This window comes from Pithys albifrons, chromosome Z, assembly GCF_047495875.1.
Source record: "Pithys albifrons albifrons isolate INPA30051 chromosome Z, PitAlb_v1, whole genome shotgun sequence".
NCBI lineage: Eukaryota > Metazoa > Chordata > Aves > Passeriformes > Thamnophilidae > Pithys > Pithys albifrons.
This window is the reverse complement of record NC_092497.1, coordinates 42,497,936-42,518,695: the sequence shown is the minus strand read 5'-3', so window position 1 is coordinate 42,518,695 and position 20,760 is coordinate 42,497,936. Positions and strand designations below refer to the sequence as shown.

The window sequence follows — 20,760 nt, the reverse complement described above, 5'->3', positions numbered from 1 at the left end:
ACAAGTTCCGCACCTCAACTTCATAACAAACACACAAATTCTACTATCTTAACTACACATTATTTAAGAAAAGACTTATTCCCCAGGGAGACAAACTCAAGCAGAAAGGAGAGACCCAGAACAACACATTTTACTTTCCTGAGATACCCTGTGAGCCAGTGGTGGGCCTGGTCCTCTCCATCCCCCCCCAGGACAGCATCGTGCGTCCTCCCAAGAGGAGGGCTGAGAAGCGACTGCCTTAACCACTCCCACACTGGTTCCTACTTCCCTGGAGATGATGTCATAATGTGGTATGGAATACAAAATTACTGGCTAGAAGAGGTCAGCTGTTAGCTCAGCCCAGCTCAAGTCAGCTGACAGCTTCGGCCTAGTCCAAACTCCAGAGCCCAAATTTAGGCCCACCTGGGTGAACCCATGACAAGGAAAGAAACCTACTTTTACCTTGTATGAGTATACAAAGACGTATTAGCAAGAAGTGACTACCAGGTTGGCTTATAGACACTGATGTCAAACAAATCCTTTCCTCTACCTGAGTGATTAAAGAAGGCATTAGTTTTCCAGATGGTTCTTTTTACATTATATCAGTTACTGAATTGGATAAAATAACCTTTTCTATCTTGCTACAATAAAACCAATAAAAATTTTTTAAAAGATGTTGCCTTTGAAGAACTTAGCATGAATATGTAAATAAAAATGCAAGAACAAAAAATACAAACTCAAAACCAACAGAAAAAATAGTAGAAATAGTAGGTAAATTTTACTACAAGACCTTTAAATAAACTTATGCAAGGCCAAGAAACTCTATTGTTCTTTCTAAAATGCAAATGTCAGTTATTTCAAACTGTCTGAACTTGTGATCTGTCCAATTTCACACTTCTATCAGATCATATGGTTTTATAGTACACTTATGACAAATTCATTGTCACAACTTTTTTTGTGAACTATAAATACTCAAATAGTTCTCAACAGTCCTGCTGTTCCTAACACACAAAGCCAGAGAGTGAGGCACAGAATAGAGAAAAAAAAATCTAATTTTGATTCGGGCCTCCCTTAGTACCTCAGTTTGTGGACCATCAGCCTATTCCTGCTTCTTCCCTGTCAGTGCAGTTGCCTACCTCTGTTGCTCACTGCAACTGTAGTACAACAAGGAAACAGAACGAATCCCTGAGGAAGAGTAGCTTAACATTTTAAAGAATTTATAGGCCCAGCTCCAAATAAATTATCTGTTAGGTACATAATCAATATAATGATTCTACTGCCATATTCACCTGCTAAACTGATGTTATGAAATTCATAGATGTATTTTTTTAAGATGCAGACACGTAAGGGATGTAAATCATCTTTCCCAGAAGCACTATGAAGTAATAACCCATAATAGAATGGCCTTCACACTTTATACAGACTTTTTCATTCAAAGGCACCCAAACTACTTCTCCAATATTCAGACACTCCTCTCTCCTCATTCCCTTTTGGTTTTTTCCTTCATAAGTCTATTATAATAACTGATGATAACTATTATACAAAATTATTCACTTCGAACTAAATGAAGCTGGTTCAGTTTCAATAAGAAAATGAGCCCATTAAAAAAACCCCAGCCAACCAGAATAGAAAAAAAAGATCCTGTTTCTATCATTTCTTTTGAGAATATCTCAAGTTGAATGTTCTGCATTTTAAGCTGTATTTGGACTCTGAGGTTTAATGGTTTCTGGTGGATCTAGTTCCCTAATTAATTTACCTAAGTTGTTTTTTAATTCTTTTATAATTCTGGTGTCATTAGGGTTTTTAAGCAGTTAATTTCATAACAAAGTTTTAATTGTGAGTGAAAAGTACCCTTGCTTTTTTGGCATCCCCTACTTCCCTTTAGAAATACCTCTTCATTTACAATTACATACCCACTTCTCTGTTACATTCCTCTTCAGTCTCCTCTCCTACAGAAGGAAAATCATAGCACAATGAGACTTCTCTTATAAAGAAGCCTTAAAACTTGTTTTGCTTCTTTCTGCTTTCTTTTACAGCACAAAGGTTCTGGAGATGCAGAATATCTATCCCTCTACTAAGAGAGAGCTCCACTCTATTAAAACCATGGAAGTTAGAGAAAAGGAGAGAAAGGATACTTACCATGACTGTCAAAATGAAGCCAGTGCAGACTAAACATATTGGCAAGGCAATTGCTGTCCTAGCATCAGCAGAAAGTGGGCATTCCCCACAATCTGCTGGACAGATAGAGCAGCCTTCCTCTTTGTCACAAAAGCCGTCTCCACAGACTGATTAGAAAAGGAAACACGTGTCAGAATATTTTAAGGAAGCCTTATCCATTCATGACATTGTATCCAGGTCTAAACAGATGGTTCTTGAGCTGGGAAACCTCAGAGTGCCAGAAAGAATAAATTTTGAAGAAGTCAGAGATACCACCCCAGCAGCTGAAAGAGCAATCAGAATTTCTGAAGTGATACAGGATCTCTTTGATCAGATGAAACATTAATTACATCAGAGGCTTTGACATGTTTTGTGTATAAAACACTACATCATATACTATTCTGTTTTTCATTGTTAATAGGGGGTTTTTCTGAAACTCAAAGATCATCAAGGCATTCTTTGTACTTAATCTGCCCTTTTGTGAGCCTTAGAAGCCAGTGACCTTTCCTCAGCCGCAGAAGACACTGGGGACTGCAAAAAGAAATCTTGCAACTCATACTTTAAGGATTTCTTTTCCTTCAAGGTCTTATATAAATTATCAGGAGCCTCAAATGTGATTTAAAACATAACCCCTAAAGGACAGAACTGCTCCTAACATGTCCTGAACAGTCTTTCAATTTTACCTCTATGACTAAACTAATATCATGCTGTACTCAGCCTTGTGAGATGAGCAAACATATTATTTTGTCACTATGTAATACTTTAAAAAAAAAAGCCTTAACAAAACAAAATTCACTGCTCAGTAATAATTCTGTCTCAGCCTCACTAATTCCAGTACAATACCAGGAGAATAATAGAAGTCACTTTCTTCCTCAGGTGTGGAGCTGCATTTTTAAAATTTCTTTTCTGATACACTGTAAGTTTCCTGGAAAACTCAGCAGCTGTTGTCTAGAAATAAATAGAAAGTTCTACAGCTAGATACCTCCATCCACAATGGAGTTCCTTCAGTCTTTTTTTGACTTATTTTTTCCCATACCATAATGAAATATATCCTCAAATTTCCAGAAGAGTAGCTAACAAGAGCAATGTGATGACATTTTAACCAATGCTTTAACCAATATTTTTCTTCAGGTTGTGTGTTTAATTTATTAAACAAAGCCCACTTTTGAAATTTTACATTGTTGAGAGAATTGTTACTGTTATTTCTGCTTCCCTCCATACAGCTATACTAAAGTGAATAAAGACGGATGCCTTTGGGAACAATTTTATTTTAATGTAAATGAGAACCAATATGGATTTCTACCTATATGCTTAAGACTTGTCTCCTCCCCTTCAGATGAAGAATGTCCAGATCCTCAAAATATTAGCTAGAAGAAAATTCTCGCATCCCTACAAACTGCAGACAAGCCTAGCAGTACCTGAAGCCACTGGTAATGGTATTTGATTTGACTTTACTTATTTGACATGAATGGCTTTCTGCTCTTCAAAAGTAATAGATGTTAGAAGTTTGAACAATTTTTCAGATGTTCAGTGGTATGTAAGAATAATTTTAGGAAGACATTTGTGTATTTTCAATGCTAATTTAGGGTAGCAGGTCCTTTTGCCCTTGGTAACCATGCATGAATGATAAAAGCATTAAGATTTAGAGTCAATAAGTGATTCCCTCACATTTTCATTTTATATCATACCTACTGCAGGAAGGACTGTGGTTTTTGCTTCCAGAGCAGCTTGCATTTTCCCAACTCTGATGTGTGCAATCAAAGAGGTCACACTCACGTGAACTAGAACAACCTGCCAAACAAGTGAACAAAGCAGAAGCATCAAAGATTCACTTGCATACAGTAGGATTTACAATAAGAACTGCTGATTGTCCTTCAAAAGAATTCGTGCATTTTTTTCAGAATCGGGAAGGGCAGGTGTCCTTCACTGGGGGGGAGCAACAGAAGCAAGAGAGACAACTCTTGTGAGAAAGGCTGGTCTGGTTCCCCTCTTGGTGTGCATTCTTCTCACCAAACAGGGCTGCTATCAGCCCTGTGCATTCTGCCATGTTTGCTTCCCTGTTATTTCTGACAGGTAGAAACCCCCTAATGTTCATATGAACCTGCATCACAGTTCAGTCAGTAGTGCAATGCATTGTTGGTATGGGCCTTAAGTGGACAGATCATCATATTCATTTTCCTCCTATCCCCATTACTTTCCTTAACTACCTAAGTTTACTTTCAAATCAAGTCAGTCGGGAACTGCTATTACTTGGCTATATGCATCACTTACACACATAACACACAAATAAATGATATGGGGAACATATACATGAACTGATTAAATTACTAGCAAGTAAGCTCCAAAAAGAGCAAACTGGGTAAAATCCTATATGCAATAAATATATTTTACCTTGGCAGTCCAGTTTCTTTGGCTCATTTTCCCAGCAGTAGACAAAGTGTGAGTAAATATCTGGCCATCATCTGGGATCCATGGACCACAAATTCCTCCTTTAACCTTTAGTAGACATATTGCTTATGTCAGTAAACTACAACACTAGGGAAGTCCTAGCTACTCTTTTCTTACCTTCTCAAAATTACTTATGTTCTCTAACACAATAAAGGGATATTTTATAACTAAATCTATTAATATGCAAAACCACAAGCAACACTGTCCTGTGACAAAAGATAAAATAAGATAGAAGCAATTGTTCCTATACTCACTTAAAATCTCACAAATATTGTTATTTCTTAAAATACACGAGCCTTAGTAGTGTACTTACAGAGTAAGTAACTCTGTGAAGCTAATTTCCTTTTTCAGGATTTGGTGTATTAGAACCACAGTCATCTCACTTGCAATATTTTTCCCAAGGGGTATTTTATTGAAGTTTCACTTCTGACAGAGCAGGTTTTTTTTCCTTCTCTTTAATGAGGAAGGGAGGCACAGCACAACATTTCTCAGTAAACCTATTAAGATGTAAATCTCCTACAACTGTAACCACAGAGAATTATTTTAGCTGTCTGAGGATATTGTACTGTTTTGTTTTTTTGAAAGCATTAAGTCTGTCTCCTTAAGTCAAGGTATTTCCTCAGGCACATGTTTCAAAGGACTGTAAGAAATAGACAAAATCAAAAGAAATGGAGTACATGTTAACCAAAATAAAATGTTTTAAAACTCATGATACTGAAAAAAAACAAAACAAGAAAACCCAAAAACTCCACTCAAACAATGAAAAAAACTTGCTTTGAAGTGTATGTTCAATCTTACAGATACTCACAGCCTCACTGTTTGAGAGGCAATGTGCTTAGAGCTCCTCTAAACAGGAACTGAAGCATTTACAGTACTATTAAGAAGCCAGATGATGCATGCTGGCTAACATGTTTTTGCGATTTCCATATTGCAATTCCGAGCAGAACTAATTGTGAAAGTAAGAAATAATGGAGAGGTCATGACAGTGGTGGGATGTTGAAGTTCTCTACTATGGTTCTAGACAAAAGTATTGATGTGATGGTTCCAGAAGGGATTCCTTTTTTAAACCATAGTCCTGGTATCAGCTAAGGCTCTCAGGGAGTCATTAATAAAAGGACTCTTTCAGAAGGGACTGTGTAATGGTTTGACCCATGGCTTCCTCAGTAACCATTGTATCTAAGGAAGTTACAAGTATTCCACACATGTCTTCCACGTAGCAGTAGGGGAGTGGTTTGGTGGCTTCTTCCCTGTGCTTGGCTGAGGAGCTGGAGGGAGGTGGTTGAAGTGTGGTCCCTCCAGTCCCTGGTGGTTCTCCTGTCCTGGGTGAGATTGTTTCATTCTTGTTCCCCTTCCTTGAGGTTTTTAATTGTGTTTGTTCTGATTCATTCGGTTTCCTTAGGTTGGGTTGGTGTCTTCCCTATTTTCCGGCTAATCAATCCCCTTTTCTCCCTTCCCCTCTCCCCTGGGAGGTGGGATCCTATGTATTGTGTATACAGTGTGGTTTGTAAATGTTAGTAAATATAATATTTTCTTTTTATTCAGTTCAGTTTCTTTAGAGTGCGTGCCTTTTCTGTTTTTTTTTTTTTCCTTTTCCCTTTCCTTTGCTGGGAAGGTTCTGGGAGGGGGAAGGGGGGCCAGTCCAGGGTTGGCAACAGCTAGGCCAAACCTGTGACAGACTGCCATCAAGCAAACTAGAGTTTGTGGAGTCACCAGGCCTTTACACAGAAAGGTACATGAAACAGCTGCAAGATGTGCAGACTAGGAAAAGACTTACCTCACAAATTAAAAAAAAATAGAGGTGTTCCAATCTTTTTTTAGAATCAGAACTTTAAGTACCATTTCAAAGAGGGATGGGACAAGAAGACAGGCTAAAAATGGACCTTGCTTATACTTCATGAACAAATTTTGTTATACGGTATTTGTACGCCTCCTTTTGCTCTCATATAACGGACAAAAATCATTCCATCTCAGGACATCTGTTCCACAAATCCCAGTCAGTGATACTTATCCCCCTCAACTCCAGTAATCCAAGTAAATCATTCATGGTCCCTCTGTAATCTGAAGAGACAGAAACACCTCCAAAAGACAATTTGCCCTGCTTGTTTTAGAATGCAACGATCTGTCTTTCTTTCTCTATGGACTGCACAGCCATCCGAGTCAGGTTATCTGAAAGACATGAAACTGGCCACACTAAACACAATGAGAGATTCTGAATACTGCCTTGACCAAAGATCCAGCCACTTGCTTTGCAGCCTTAGCATCCAGTGCAAAAAAATTCTGAAGCTGACAGACACTGCCACAGTGGTTTTAGTGAACCATAGATTTGGTCTAATTGTCATCACAGAAAGACTTAATGAACTTGAACCTGGTTGTTACAATGATGTCTCATCCAATAAAAAGAACAGAGCACGTGATGCAGCACTATCACACTAACCATGAAGGCCAGAGGACAGGAATGAATGTTGGCATGGTAGACACAGCAGTTGTCCTCATTTGCATCTTTCCATCTGGCAGGGCATTCATGTTCCTCACAGAATTCCTTTGCAGCAGTGTAATGGTTTGACCCATGGCTTCCTCAGTAACCATTGTATCTAAGGAAGTTACAAGTATTCCACACGTGTCTTCCACGTAGCAGTGGGGGAGTGGTTTTTGTTGCTTTTTCCCTTCCTTGGCTGAGGAGCTGGAGGGAGGTGGTGGAGGTCTGGTCCCTTCGGTCCCTGGTGGTTCTCCTGTCCTGGGTGAGATTGTTTCATTCTTGTTCCCCTTACTTGAGGTTTTTAATTGTGTTTGTTTTGATTCATTCGGTTTCTTTAGGTTGGGTTGGTGTCTTCCCTATTTCCCAGCTAATCAATCCCCTTTTCTCCCTTCCCCTCTCCCCTGGGAGGTGGGATCCTATGTATTGTGTATACAGTGTGGTTTGTAAATGTTAGTAAATATAATTTATTCTTTTTATTCAGTTCAGTTTCTTTAGAGTACGTTTCTTTTCAGTTTTTTTTTCCTTTCCTTTGCTGGGAAGGTTCTGGGAGGGGGAAGGGGGGGGCCAGTCCAGGGTTGGCAACAGCTAGGCCAAACCTGCGACAAGCAGTAGCATTGCTAGCCAAGCAGGAGAGAGAGAAAAGCTTTTACAACCATACCTCATTCACAGAAATTGTAACAAGCAAATGAGAGCTCGTTCTTTATCTGCACAGAAAGATTAGCAGCAAAAGTTTATACAGAGACATAAACACTGTTGCACCATTTTTCTCTTTTCCTTTGCTTCTGGTTGAAGTGCTTCTGGATCAATGGGAATTGTTGTCAACCAGACCACTGCCTACTGCCACACAGTAGGGACTTCTAGCAGATACTGTGCTGCAAGCAGAGACCAACCTCCACTCCTCTCCCCAGCCTGACTTCATGATCAGGTGATACTAGTTGGTATTACTTCATCTGGCACAGTTAAAGACACCTTTACTTTATTTCTACTATCAGACATGGACATGTTTGGCTACTTTCAGTCTCAGTGTTTTCAATTATATACCTTCATCTATGCAAGCAATTGCTACAGACCATTTAGCTTTAGTCTTTGCTCTACTACTGAAATTTTCAAGGAAAAGAAGCATATTGGTCAGTAATATCAGATACAATTCCTCAAACCAAAAATTAGAGCAAAAAGCAGATTTTTTGAATAGACTCTTCTGCAAAAGAACTTTTGAAAGTTCATTCCTGAAAGATGAATGTAGTCACCTGGAAACGTGTGATGCAACAGTGTTTCCTCAGTTATACATTCAGTGGATTGTCACCCTCATAAAATTGGGCTTTAGGATAAATTCATTTCTGCAAACATGATTTACTCAGTAGATACAGCCAGACTTATTTAAAACAATTCCAGAACACATGGATTTCTTTTTATAGGCCTTCAGAAAGAAGACCTAGCCAGTAATGAGTAGATTTAAGATGGAAGACTGTGTTTCTTGTATGAAATAAACACAAACATAGAGGATAAGGTTAACATAGATTGTATTCATGACCAGACTTACAAAGGCATAAACGTATTTGTAACCTGAAATAAACAAATTTGCCAACCCCCAGAACATCTAAACAGATATAATATAAAAATCTGACTTCATACTGGGAATTAAGAGAATTATGCAGTCAAGTTGAAGCCTAATTTCATCACACACATTACTTTAGGGTTGCTTTTTAAAATTTATGCTGTATTCTATATTTTTTGTTCAGTAACTTCATCCTGACTTCACCCAACTATGATGATGATGTCCATAGACTTTCCAGCCTCAGAAGTATTTGGGTCAGCCGTTGTAACCTTAAGTGTCAACTAGATAGTTAAAATCAGGTGCAGTGAAAAACTCTAGCATTGATTTCTCTCTCATTTATTTGCCATCTGTCTCTACGTGCAAGGTATGTGTAAGTACACAAATCCAAACTCCTTACTGATTTCAGGGAGTGGGTCTTCCTGGGAAGGCAGTAAAATGAGATTAATTTCCAAGCAGTAAAAAAAACTGCATCATGGCTGAGTTCTTGGAACTATTATTAGCCATGCATTTCATAAAACATGATAAACAACTTTAACAAAACTTTGTAAACACAGTGCACAGATGATAAAAAAAACCCAAACAACTTTTTTGTCATTGCAAATGAATTATTAATCATCTTTCAATATAACAAAAGAAATCTCTAGATAACATCCTTTATATGTGAACTTTGCAATGTGAACACTGAGCAAGGCAGAGAAAAAATGTGGTTTTCCATAAACATCTCTTACACTGACAGCACAGAAAGTAGGAAAGTACAGCTGCAGCCTCTGTCCCAGGTATTGCTTTACATGGATGGAGAATTGCTCTGTACAGACAAAAGTGTAAAGTTAGGCTGTATTAGCCCTGAATTTGCAGTCTAGATTCAGATCTGTAGATCTGGAGTTGGAGACATAACCATTCTCTACTTAACTGCCAATGTCCACAGTTAATGACACAGTCCCAGAGCTGGTATATAAGCTTTGGGAGTGATTTTAATCCGATAGAAAGTAAAAGAGGTTTACTACTGAATTCAGTGGATTCAGGGTTGGACTAGCCTCTTTGTCGTATCAATTTTGTGCACTTCAATCACATGTACAATTAAAATGAGTTTAAGATGCAGTTAGTCTAAGACTCATATTTCAACTTCAGTTATAAATTCCATGTGTAGAGAAGGCAAGAGGTGATGTTCAGAGTTGTACTGAGACAGTAGTGACATGCCCTAACTTTGACCAAGCAGGCATGCATGCCAGGACAGCTGCTCTGAGAGCAAAGTCGTTGCAGAGGGGAAAATATCAGGGTGAACAGAGCTCTAAGAGACCTCAAAAGATACAAAGATATAGTGAGGAGCCCCACAGCATAGGTTCAAATCATATTACTGAATATCTACATACAGAATCCTCACATACTCATGACCATGACAACATTTTTATGGGAAGTAATACCTGTGTGAAAGGATTCCATTTTGCACTGCATATTGATAAAAACTGTCTGAAGCGAAGACTGCATAGGTCACGTTGAAGGATTCTCCACTCACAGCCTTTTCTGGAGGCTTTTGCACCCATGTCATCTCCAGTCCTAGAAACAACATGATCACAGGCCAAAATATTTGCTACACTATTTTGCTTAACAGATACATACAAATGTAAAACTTCTTCTGTAGTGATTTTCATTCATAGAATCATGGGATGGTTCAGTTTAGAAGGGACTTTAAAGACCATCTAATCCCATGGGTCCTCCTACTATGGCTAGGGGCACCTTCCATTATTCCCGGTTGCTCAAAGCCCCATCCAACCTGGTCTTGAGCATTTCCAGGGATGGGGCAGCCACAGCTTCTCTGGGCAACTTCTTCCAGTGCCCCACTACCCTCTGAGTAATACCCTGAGGTTTTTTTCCATTGATTTTTATAAGCCCCAAACATACATTTTATTGGCTGTAAATGTAAACACAAATGCACTTTAACTGAAGAATTCTGACACTCATTTAGAAAAGATCTTGGCATTGGAGAAATGTAACAAAAAAAATCTGTTCATCTTAAGTAAATTAGCTTTGTTTCCAGTATAATGTATTGCTGCTTGTCCTGATAAATTTGCTTTCCTCTTTGATCACACAATGAACATTGCTCTTAATTCTTGTTTGCTTTCATTGAGATACATTTTATTATGCAAGAACAAACAACTCTGTTACACATGAAATTCAGTCAAAACGCTCAATCTCATGAGACATGAATTATTTATACTAATAATTACACAGTTAAGAAAAAATTCTTATTTTATAAAATCCTATCACATTTGGAACAGAGGACAGTAGAAGGAATGTTACTAAGACATCTGTCATTTTCCATTTCCACACTTAACAGTGGGAAAGATTATTTGTCTCTCTTTTCCCTGGGACTCCATATTACCTGCTCTGGACCTGGGAATGAAATGAGCTAAGAGGTGGTAGAGGTTTTTAATAATTAATATTAAACAACACTATCAAAATCTTTCCACTACATTCACCTACCTTTTTACATATTGTTGAACAATGGCTTTAATTTGCTCCATATCACTTTACTTACAGCATGTAACCATACAGCTCTCAGTTTGTCAAGAAGTATCAAATTGCTTCTGCAAAGGATGGGTAAGCCTGCCTTACCAGAGATTCTCATTTTTTTCTGTTGTTCAAATATGAATTCTTGTTACTCTGTAGTTGTTTTTACAAGTATATTCTTCACTTGCACTGTTATTGAAGCCACTATTGTTGTCCCTAAACATAATTCCCTATGAGATATAACTCATAGGCAAATTGTAAGACAATCTCTTTATTTCCCATCTCCCTTAAAAAGTGAAAACCCATTATAAATGCTAACACTAAGACAGAAACTACAATACAAGGATTTTTTAAAAGCACCAAAAATTTGCACTAAGAGATAAGACAGTTAATCTTCAGCAAATATGTGAGAATGAAGGGAAAAGGTCAGCAGAAATTTTAGTTAAATTACTTTCTACTTCCCTTTAAAGATCTCACAAAGCTAAATAAAACTCTTCTTTCAATAATTAGACAGTCCCACATATAAAAGCTTTGAAGAACTTTTGTTAAATCCACAGCAATGAAGCTACACTATATGTATCTTTCAGCAAATGCCCAGAAAATGGCAAGGAAAACACAAAGAAAAAGGCAGGATAGAGCTTGAAGTTAATTTGAAAACTGGTTATAAAAGGTGTAAGTTAATTAAGCAATTTACATTAGTTTTCCTTATACTCAGTTCACACTTTGATTATTAGCTTGAAACAAGTCATCTGTACTGGTAAATAGATGTTTCAATGTTAAAGCAATAGTAAATTCATAGAGGGATAGAAGTCTTAGTTAAAACCATCTAGATAGTCTGAATTTCACTGTTCCAACAGAATGAATTGGAAGATGTTTAAATATAACATTGAGCTCAGCGTGTGACACAGCAGTGTATTACCTGGAGAGTTTTATCAGTATCAGTTTCTCAGGTGTCCTTGGTTTTTTTTCCTAAAAACTCGATTGAAACATTTGTCTCTGTCCTATCTTTTGCAAGATAAACAAAGTGTTCCTTTAGATCAGTTAGTTATTTGTTACAGAGTCACAAAATCACAGAATTGTTGAAATTGGAAGGCACGTCTGCAAATCGTTTGGTCCAACTCTGTGTTGCTCAAGGCAAGGTCACATAAAGGAAGTTGTTCCAGCCTTTGCCTAGTCAGGTTTTGAAAATCTCCAAGAATGGAGAAACCACAGCCATTCTGAGAAACCTGTTCTACTGTTTTATCATCTCTAAGACATAATAAAATTTTTTTATACTTAACAGAATTTCCTAAATATCAGTTTCTCTTTAACTACTTTTTCATCTCAATCAATTACCAATATGAAAATTATTCTATTTATTTTTTTTATCTCATCACATAAATTTTTTAAATTGACAGGAGTAAATGGCTACAAATGTCAGGGGTTTTAATAAGTACTCATTAAACACAGTTTTGAAAAGCATGGACATGTGGAATCTCATTTTGCTTACTGTCTGGAGAGCTTAGGCACAGTCCACTTTTGAACTGACACTACAAAATTTCAGCATTGACTCAATAGATTTCCTGCAACACAGAGTTGCCTGCCTGCTTTGGATAGATTAAATTGCATTTGGTTTTCTAATGAGAAAGAAAATGTTCTCAATTTCTTTCTGGGGATTCAGCTTTTGCTATTACTTTTTCTGTTGGAACCACTGAATACTGGACAAATAATTCCTCTGAAGTACTTTTTAGTTGTTTTCTTTCTCTTATTTCCCTGGGAAGAGAGGTTGTTTCTGATTCAGTTGCTTTCCACAATGGATAACATTAATCATAAGTGAGGTATTATTCTGAATATTTCAATTTTGGGTTTTCAATCATTTCCCAAGTAAGATATCACTTTTCTTGATCAGCTTTATGACTCACTCACCTCCACAGTCCAGCATGTTATACTCATTTGGTTTTTCCAGGGGCCAACAGTCATAATCTTTGTTATCTAAATCATGCCACCCCTCCACTAATACCCTTGCCTAAGAAGTGGTGTTGCTAGGCAGGCTGGTCCTGGCAATTCAACTGCTGCAGCTGTTCTGCCTCCTTTCCTCTTTTCCCCTATGCCACTTCATGGTGCAGGGTAGAAATGCCACCTGTTCACCTCTGCTGAACCTCTCTGAAGGTAACCATCTGTCCTAGGGGCAGCCTTGCTCTCAGACTAGTAAAATTTGTGTCCCTTTCAGCTTAAAAGTGGAAAAGCAATGGGGATTTTTATTGCATCTTACCCTTTGGCAGATGAATCAATGCTGTGGAAATAAACACAGAGACATAACTGGGCCTAGAGGAGGAGAGGTGTATAAACTCCAAGGCAAGAAAAGATCACCTATGTAAAATAAACTGTAAGACCAGAGGTTGACTACATGGTCTTCTGAGATTCCTTCCAACCTGAACTGTATGAGACCCTATGACTTCAATTTCTCGGTGTCTGAAGGTGTAGGACAACTTCTATCAAAGTGTTCTGTTACATACACAGGTGAAACAGACCTCTGTGTAGCCATGCTGTTACAATAAAGACATAGGTGTGTCCATGACTATTTATGTTTGCTGAAGCCACTACCAATACAAATCATCAGTTGTAATTCAGCTCGCCTGAGTATTTCCCTGTGTTTTCCCTTAAATTCTGGCTATCAGCCCAACATGATACTAAGAACCTTAGTCAAAATGCTTGGACTTGATGCATCAAAATTGCATAAAAAATGCAATTTATGCCTATTTAATCTTGAAAGTTCTGTAGATTAATTAAAATACTTGTTTGGATTAACTCATAAAAGAGATATTTGAACAAACTACTACATTTTAGTTAGAATTTTCTTTGTAGTGAGATGCTAAACTTCATTTGCATTTTGTCTTCCTGTGCTTCATAGTGACCGTTTCACCAAAACCACAGCTTTCACTATATGGAAGTCTTGTAGCAAATTGCAACATGCCATTCCCACCCACCCCCCATCCTCCCACTCCCCCTCTACAATTACCTGCTTAAAACAACCCTACTTAAACATCTTGGAGAGGTTTTACTGGTGGTGCGTTTTATGATATCTTGTACTTAATGAGGAATTTGCTGGCAGGAAAGCTAAGGATTACAACTTGTTAGACACTACGGCAGCCAAAAGATTACCAAACTAATTCTATTTTCTTTAATGGCACTGTCAATATTCACATGATATTATGATTCAAGGACTGGAAATATCATATACTACCTTTGTAGCTACTTGTGTATCACCAAGTTCAGACTTCCTGGAGAGTGGCCACCTGTACATGGGAATCCTGAATTAAAGATGGATGGATAAGGAATGGCTAGTGATTATCTGATTTACCAAACTATCTCAGCTATTTGAGAAGCACATTACCACCTCTGCATTTAAACACTGAAAATTTTAAAAGAAAACCAGTGAGGACTATTTTGCAATATAAATACAAAAGTACCTTGGTAAAAAGAAAGGACTGACAGTTCAGTGAGTAATATATTCGTCAGGTCTAACTATAACTCTCAACAAATACGAATAAAATGAGATAGACATCTCAAACCTAATAATATTTGCTTTACATTGGCTCCTTTTAATGTTTGTAAGTTTTATGCAGTTACATAATTTGCATTAACATCTTAACATTGCGTCATACCACAAATGAGTCTATTAGCACAGTCAGACCCAGCGTTGCATACATTACCTACAGCCACTTGATTCCCTAAGTGAAATAACACAGTTCTTTGGCTTCTTCTCTTTGAAGGATCTTTTCATCTGAAAAAAAAAAACTCCTGCCAGGTAATGTCTACTTATTGAAATTAAGTTTATCAAATCACTTCCTGTTTATAGATGTATTTCTGTTGTGTTGGCTGTGCTCAGATGATCCCTTAAGCTACATAATTTCCATTTCATTAGTTTACTCAGTAATACCTTCTTCTGTGAAAGAAACAGAGGGAAAATACAGATATTTTTAAAAGTATAAGTAATATAACTGCAGATGTTTTTTAAAAATATATATTCTTATTAATGTCTCAATAATCATATAACAAAAATATAAATATGTGATAGTTGTAGCCAATAATAACAACAGCTACAATAATGCTGAACAGGATTTGCTGTTTCAAGTAATTTAGGAAAGCAATTTCCACCAATAAACCAAAACAAAAATGATCATGATGAAAGCTTCAGATACCCTTGACAATAATTTTTTATTTATTCAGGCACTCAAACTTTCCAGATGGTCTTGTCCTGATAACAAGCTCAAGACATTTATTTTAAAACAAACAAAAAACCAAACACCCAAAAAAGCCTAACCACCCCAAAAAAACCATGACAAACACCCCCCACCCCCATGCCCCCAACCACATTAAAAAATCACTACCAGGGGTTATTTGATATTTAAAAATTATAGCTCTGCAAAGAAACCATTTATCAGAACTGTGTTGTCTTTTGTGAAATCAGTAGCTAAAGGTTAAGTTCTTGACATGAAACTGCACTGTGCCCAGTACATTCATCCTGTGAATGGCTTGGCATCCTACTCAATGCCACAGAGTTCCCGGCTCCCAACATCTACCAGGATGTAAGAATACCCATACCATTCTCATTTTATAGGGAGAGCTCCAAGATCATTTTAAACGACGAACAGTCTGAGTGCCCTTCTTATTCGGACCGTCACGGACCACGAGAGCTTCCTCGAGTCGCGGCGTTCGCGGGGCGTACCCAGCGCGCTCCGACACTGCTCTCTAGTGGTTTCCTCGCAGAACAACGCCAGGCAGATTCCCCACTCTGCGCCGCCTGGTTTAAGGAAAGCCCCCTCTTGATACACAAGCTGTCACATATGGAGCACGGAAAAGCAGTGTAGTAGAGAACCTTCTCACCTGGGAGTTTAGAGGCAGCAGATGGTTGGCTTCTACTCATTTCCTAATAACAAATTGATGAACTGGATAGCCATAAGAAATTCCCAGGGCTTTAGTGAGGCCACAAGACCACAGCACATCTTCACTGGACTGCCCTAACCATTTGTTTACGCGTTTCTAGCCTGCAGGAAGGGCTTTGATGTCCTAGGTCATGCAACCCTACAGACAAAGGGTGTCAGCTTTTGTCTTGTAAATGCCTTCCAGCATGAATTCCTTGCTGCTCTCCCCATGGTGCTGGTCCTCCAAGCCTTCTGCTGCTTATGAAATGGACAATTGGATCAAAAGTCTCCCTAGATGAAAATGCTAGTGGGTTTAGTTATTTGATATAAAATATTACTTAAAACCTCTAAAGAGAGTGGGTAACAGAAACCAAACTCTCAGTTCTCACAAAAGCCAACAAGAATTTCACTTTCAAAGTGATCCAGGTTAAACTTTAGAAAATCCTAGCCTGAGTACATAACTTATAGAGACTTCTGCATAAGGGATTTTCCTGAATAAATCTTTGTGAGTCTGTCTCTATAAGGCAGTGTGTCAATGCTGTAGTTGTTCAAAGGGTATTCAGCAAGTCTGAGAATATGAGAATGAATTTAATTTTGACAGGATGACTGCTTGAAAGGCTTAAGAAACTTGGTCCCAGATTGCTACAGAATAATTTGAGGTTTACTGTTTGGGAAAAAACCAAGCAGAATATCCCTGATAATCTCAAATGCCTCCCATCTTTCAGTCCTCCCACACAGGCAGAAATGTTACAGATGTCTGCAGCATTTAAGAATACAAACCTTGGATGTTCTTAACATCTACTATGGAGGATCTGGGTAACAGTGACAAATAGTACTGAGGTACAATTCTGTTCTTAACCTGCATCATGTTCCTAAGATCCACTGGTCGTTCCACTGGTAATGGCAGCATTCAATTGAAAACTGCATTTTACCTTAGTGAATTTTTCTTCTCCTTCTCACTTCTCACTGTGTTACTCATTCCTATTTCCGGAATTCTTCAATGATTTTCTGAAACCTGTATTGTTATGTACATTAGCACTGCACCTTTATTAGCATTGCACACACCCCTTCTCTCCCCGCAAAAGACACCCTCATAAGCCACAATTGCTTCCACATACCTAGGATCTCATGCAATTAGGACTTCCTGAGACATTAGGAATTCCTAATGATCACTGAGACAGGGTGTCTCAACTGAAGGAACTTCTAACCTTTTCGATCATCTCTTCCAACTAAGCCCACAAATAAACAGAGATCCAAAATATTTAATTTCCTCAAGTCATGAACTTTTCTGCATGTGTAATGCTAGAGAGATGTTTTGCTAACCTATTTTTAATGACCTTCAGTACTGTAGCCTGAACCCCTTCCTTAGTGGTGTAAGCCACGGCCTTACTACTCTTCCTTGTCAGAAAGTTCTCCCAATTGCCCCATCAAACTCTATCTTGCTGTAATTTCAGTTAAATACTTGTCCCAGCTGCACAGAGAGTAGTTAGCTTGTTTTGTATGCTTTTTACATGCATCAAGCCTCTGCCCATCTCATTTTGGCCAGTTGCTATATATCAAGGTCTTACATACATATATTCTCACATTTCTTCACAGGGAAAGAGGATCAGCATAGATCATTCTAGTTTCAGCAACACAATACAGGAATAAAGAGAGATTTAAAAAAAAAAAAGAAAAGGATTATAATTATGAGACCACTCTAATTCTGTAATTAAAATAAACATCATAGTTTAAAAAAAAAAAAGTAAAAATTAGTCTTTCTTTAACACCACAGTCTTTCTGCTGATGGAGGCTTTGTCTCACTGAGCTTTTTAAATCTGTGTCTCAAGTGGAGTGAACCTGGCAAACGTGGCATAATGGCATAATGCCATTTTCGTGGACTGTTTTGTGACTGATTAGTTGTCAGAACTAGTCTTATGGGAGAAGCTCGGGATTTCTGTAAGCTACTGAAGCTGAAAAGATTTCTCTGCCATTCAGGACACTCTGGTTCTTTGGTTACATTACTTTCTCTGCTGATGTCAGGCATGCCTTCTTTCTGTCAGAAAACACTGGAGAGCCAGCAACTTTTTTTGACTGGCATGTTTAGCACCCAGAGATCAATCTACCATTTACACTGTAGCTTCAACACAAGAAATAGTGGCTCAAATGCTGACAGAAGAGACAGAAAAGAAAACTGATTTGATTTTGAAACACAAATACCTGATGCAGTATACCTGTTGGGATAAAATAAGGTATCCTTTTGTAGCCACATGCAAATACCATGTTAGTTAGGGCTCAGCCTCACTTTGATTGAAATCCCTGGCACATGTGTGTTTTTTTCAATCATATGCTAGTTCCAGAATGGAAAACTTGAGAACTTACTGCAAGGAGAAACGTGGGCATACTAAGTCAGTATTTACTAAGAGGACTTTTCCATTATTTCAATTTTTTTTTATTTCTAGGTCTACTGCTAGTTGCTTTTTCTCCTGATATCTCGCTCCCTTCAGAGAGTACACTCCATAATGCTATCCTTAATAATTTCCAGTGCAGTCTGGTTAGCAAAAAGCATGGGATGTCAAACAATTCTACCATGAAGTATTTCAGTGCTCTGCTGTCAAATATTAGTTAGGAGTTGAGATGTGTTCTCATCTTACACTTTCCTTCCAGAGATTTCACTTGGAATTTAGTTCTTATATAATATTTCACTGTTTTTTAAAATTTCAAAAAGAGGAGTTTCTCAAAGACATAAATAGCAGCCAGAGGCCTGGTGCCCATGAATCTCCCCATGGCTTGCTGACACTTTGTTCTTGGAAAAATCTCTATTTTTTGTGTGTTATGTGAGTAATAAAAGGAAACAATGCTGACATGGCCTAGAAGGACCCTGAGCATACCCCTCTCTCCTGGAAGCTTGCTGCCTGGGCTCAGGGCCAACACTGATTTGCAGCTCTCTAGCCTTGAAACTGTATGCAGGAAAACTGCCTGAGAAGCCCTTACAAGGACTCCTTATCTTTCTCCAGGATCTGCTTTTAGGCTGCCAGAGTTATAGTGCACCTATGCCGACATCTGGACAGATATCCTGCTGATCTTAATCCTGACCCTGACCATATAAATTTGACCTTCTGGCTTGGTCTTGGACTTGTCTCATTATCTGTTAATCTCCACTTTTTGCTGACCCTGTTTACTCTACAGACCTGTCATGATTGCCCTCCTCAAGCACTGTACACCTGGCTTCTGTTTGGGGTGACACCACACTGTCTGCTTGGCTCTCACCCTGGATCTCTCTCCTTTTTGCTTGCTGACAAGGATACGTTAGCTGTAATGCTGCATGAAAAATACCAAAAAATCAAACCAAACAAAAAAAACCACCACCACCAACAAAAAAAAACAACAACCAAAATACGAAAAAAAATACAATATCACAATTAGCAGTAAGTATGCAATAAAGAAAAATTCTACCTGGAAAGGAAAATGTAAATGCTTTGCTCATAACCTCAGAATATCCCTCTACAGTATCTTTTGTTAATACTTGACCAGGACTAAGTATTGCATTAGTTCATAATATCACTCTTTCCTCAGTCATAACAAGACAAGGCATGTCTTCTCCCCATGCCCCAGGTGCTTATTCCATTAAGAGGACGTGATCTTTAACTTGTATATATTTTGTCTCTATACATCAGTGGGAAGGAAAAACTCACCTTATTAACATCTTTATGTTTCATGGAAGTTGCATAAGCTGCTCCATACTTTATGGAAAAATTTAGAGATGCAAGTAACTCATTTGGAAGAACAATACACAAAATTCATAGCCCCCCAATCATGAAGTAAGAAAAATCTCCTACCACTGTCAGACAACAGGGGATTAAAGAACCAGGGTACCTGTAGGAAGCATAGGCAAACTAGGTATGTTGTATAGGGAAGACCAGGAAAGAAATTGCTCTTATCTCAGCTCCTGGAGAAAGTGCTGCTTCCCAGGGACCATTAGACTTACTCACTCCTCTTTTGCAAATATACACCTAGGCTGTAAGGACTGATTTCTACAGATGCTAAAATGAGATGGATACTAATGTGTTCTGCATTTAAGGAGAGATGGCATGCATGGGACCCTGAATGTCCAGGGTACTGGCATGCTTCTGTGATGGTGAGAAAGGCATGCCATTTTAAATGGGGGCTTGTGACAAACTCATTAGCAAATTGCAGTAACTCATGAGGACTGTTAAAGATTATCTTATGGTTTTCTTTTCCCTTTTCATTTGAGCAAAAGGATGCTTTTCATCTCTGCCTTGGCCATTTCTGATACTATGTAGGGCGTATTTCAAAGCATTCCCCATGCTTTCTGCAGGGCAGAAAAGAGATTTTTACCACATGACTATTAGCAAGTGTCTCCAGTTCTCCTGCCTCCCTCAGGGTCAAATTCTCCCTTTAAAGTGCGCTCTCATTATGTAAGAGATATAAACTGAAATTGCATTGGAAAGCTGTGGGTAGCATAAAGCCGAAGAGATTAGTTGTGTGGCTTTGGTTAAACACAAGTGGATTATTCTCTTATAACAACTTTGTGTTTATTTCTGTTTCCTCTGAGGTACCAGTGGTTTGATAAATACCCAGCTCATAAGTTTCATTTTTAAAGCACCTTTGCACCTTCTTCAGCTTCAACCACTCCCCCCACCAAATCTAACCAAGTAAGTGAGTTTTTATGAAATAGCTACATCTCTGTGTATTATCACTGGGATCATAATGACTAGGATCTAAATCTAAAC

At 38.2% G+C, this 20,760-nt stretch overlaps 1 protein-coding gene across 1 annotated transcript in view; it reads right to left on the bottom strand.

Moving 5' to 3' along the window:
- Window positions 1-16,029, bottom strand: part of LOC139685029 (atrial natriuretic peptide receptor 1-like) — a 39,901-nt gene extending 23,872 nt beyond the window's left edge. The window contains 7 exon segments of the mRNA XM_071581550.1: window positions 2,119-2,264; window positions 3,825-3,927; window positions 4,528-4,632; window positions 7,019-7,154; window positions 10,037-10,169; window positions 13,029-13,128; window positions 15,832-16,029. Of these exon segments, the coding sequence (XP_071437651.1) occupies window positions 2,119-2,264; window positions 3,825-3,927; window positions 4,528-4,632; window positions 7,019-7,154; window positions 10,037-10,169; window positions 13,029-13,128; window positions 15,832-16,029 (921 nt within the window).
- Between the last annotated feature and the right edge of the window lie 4,731 nt (window positions 16,030-20,760).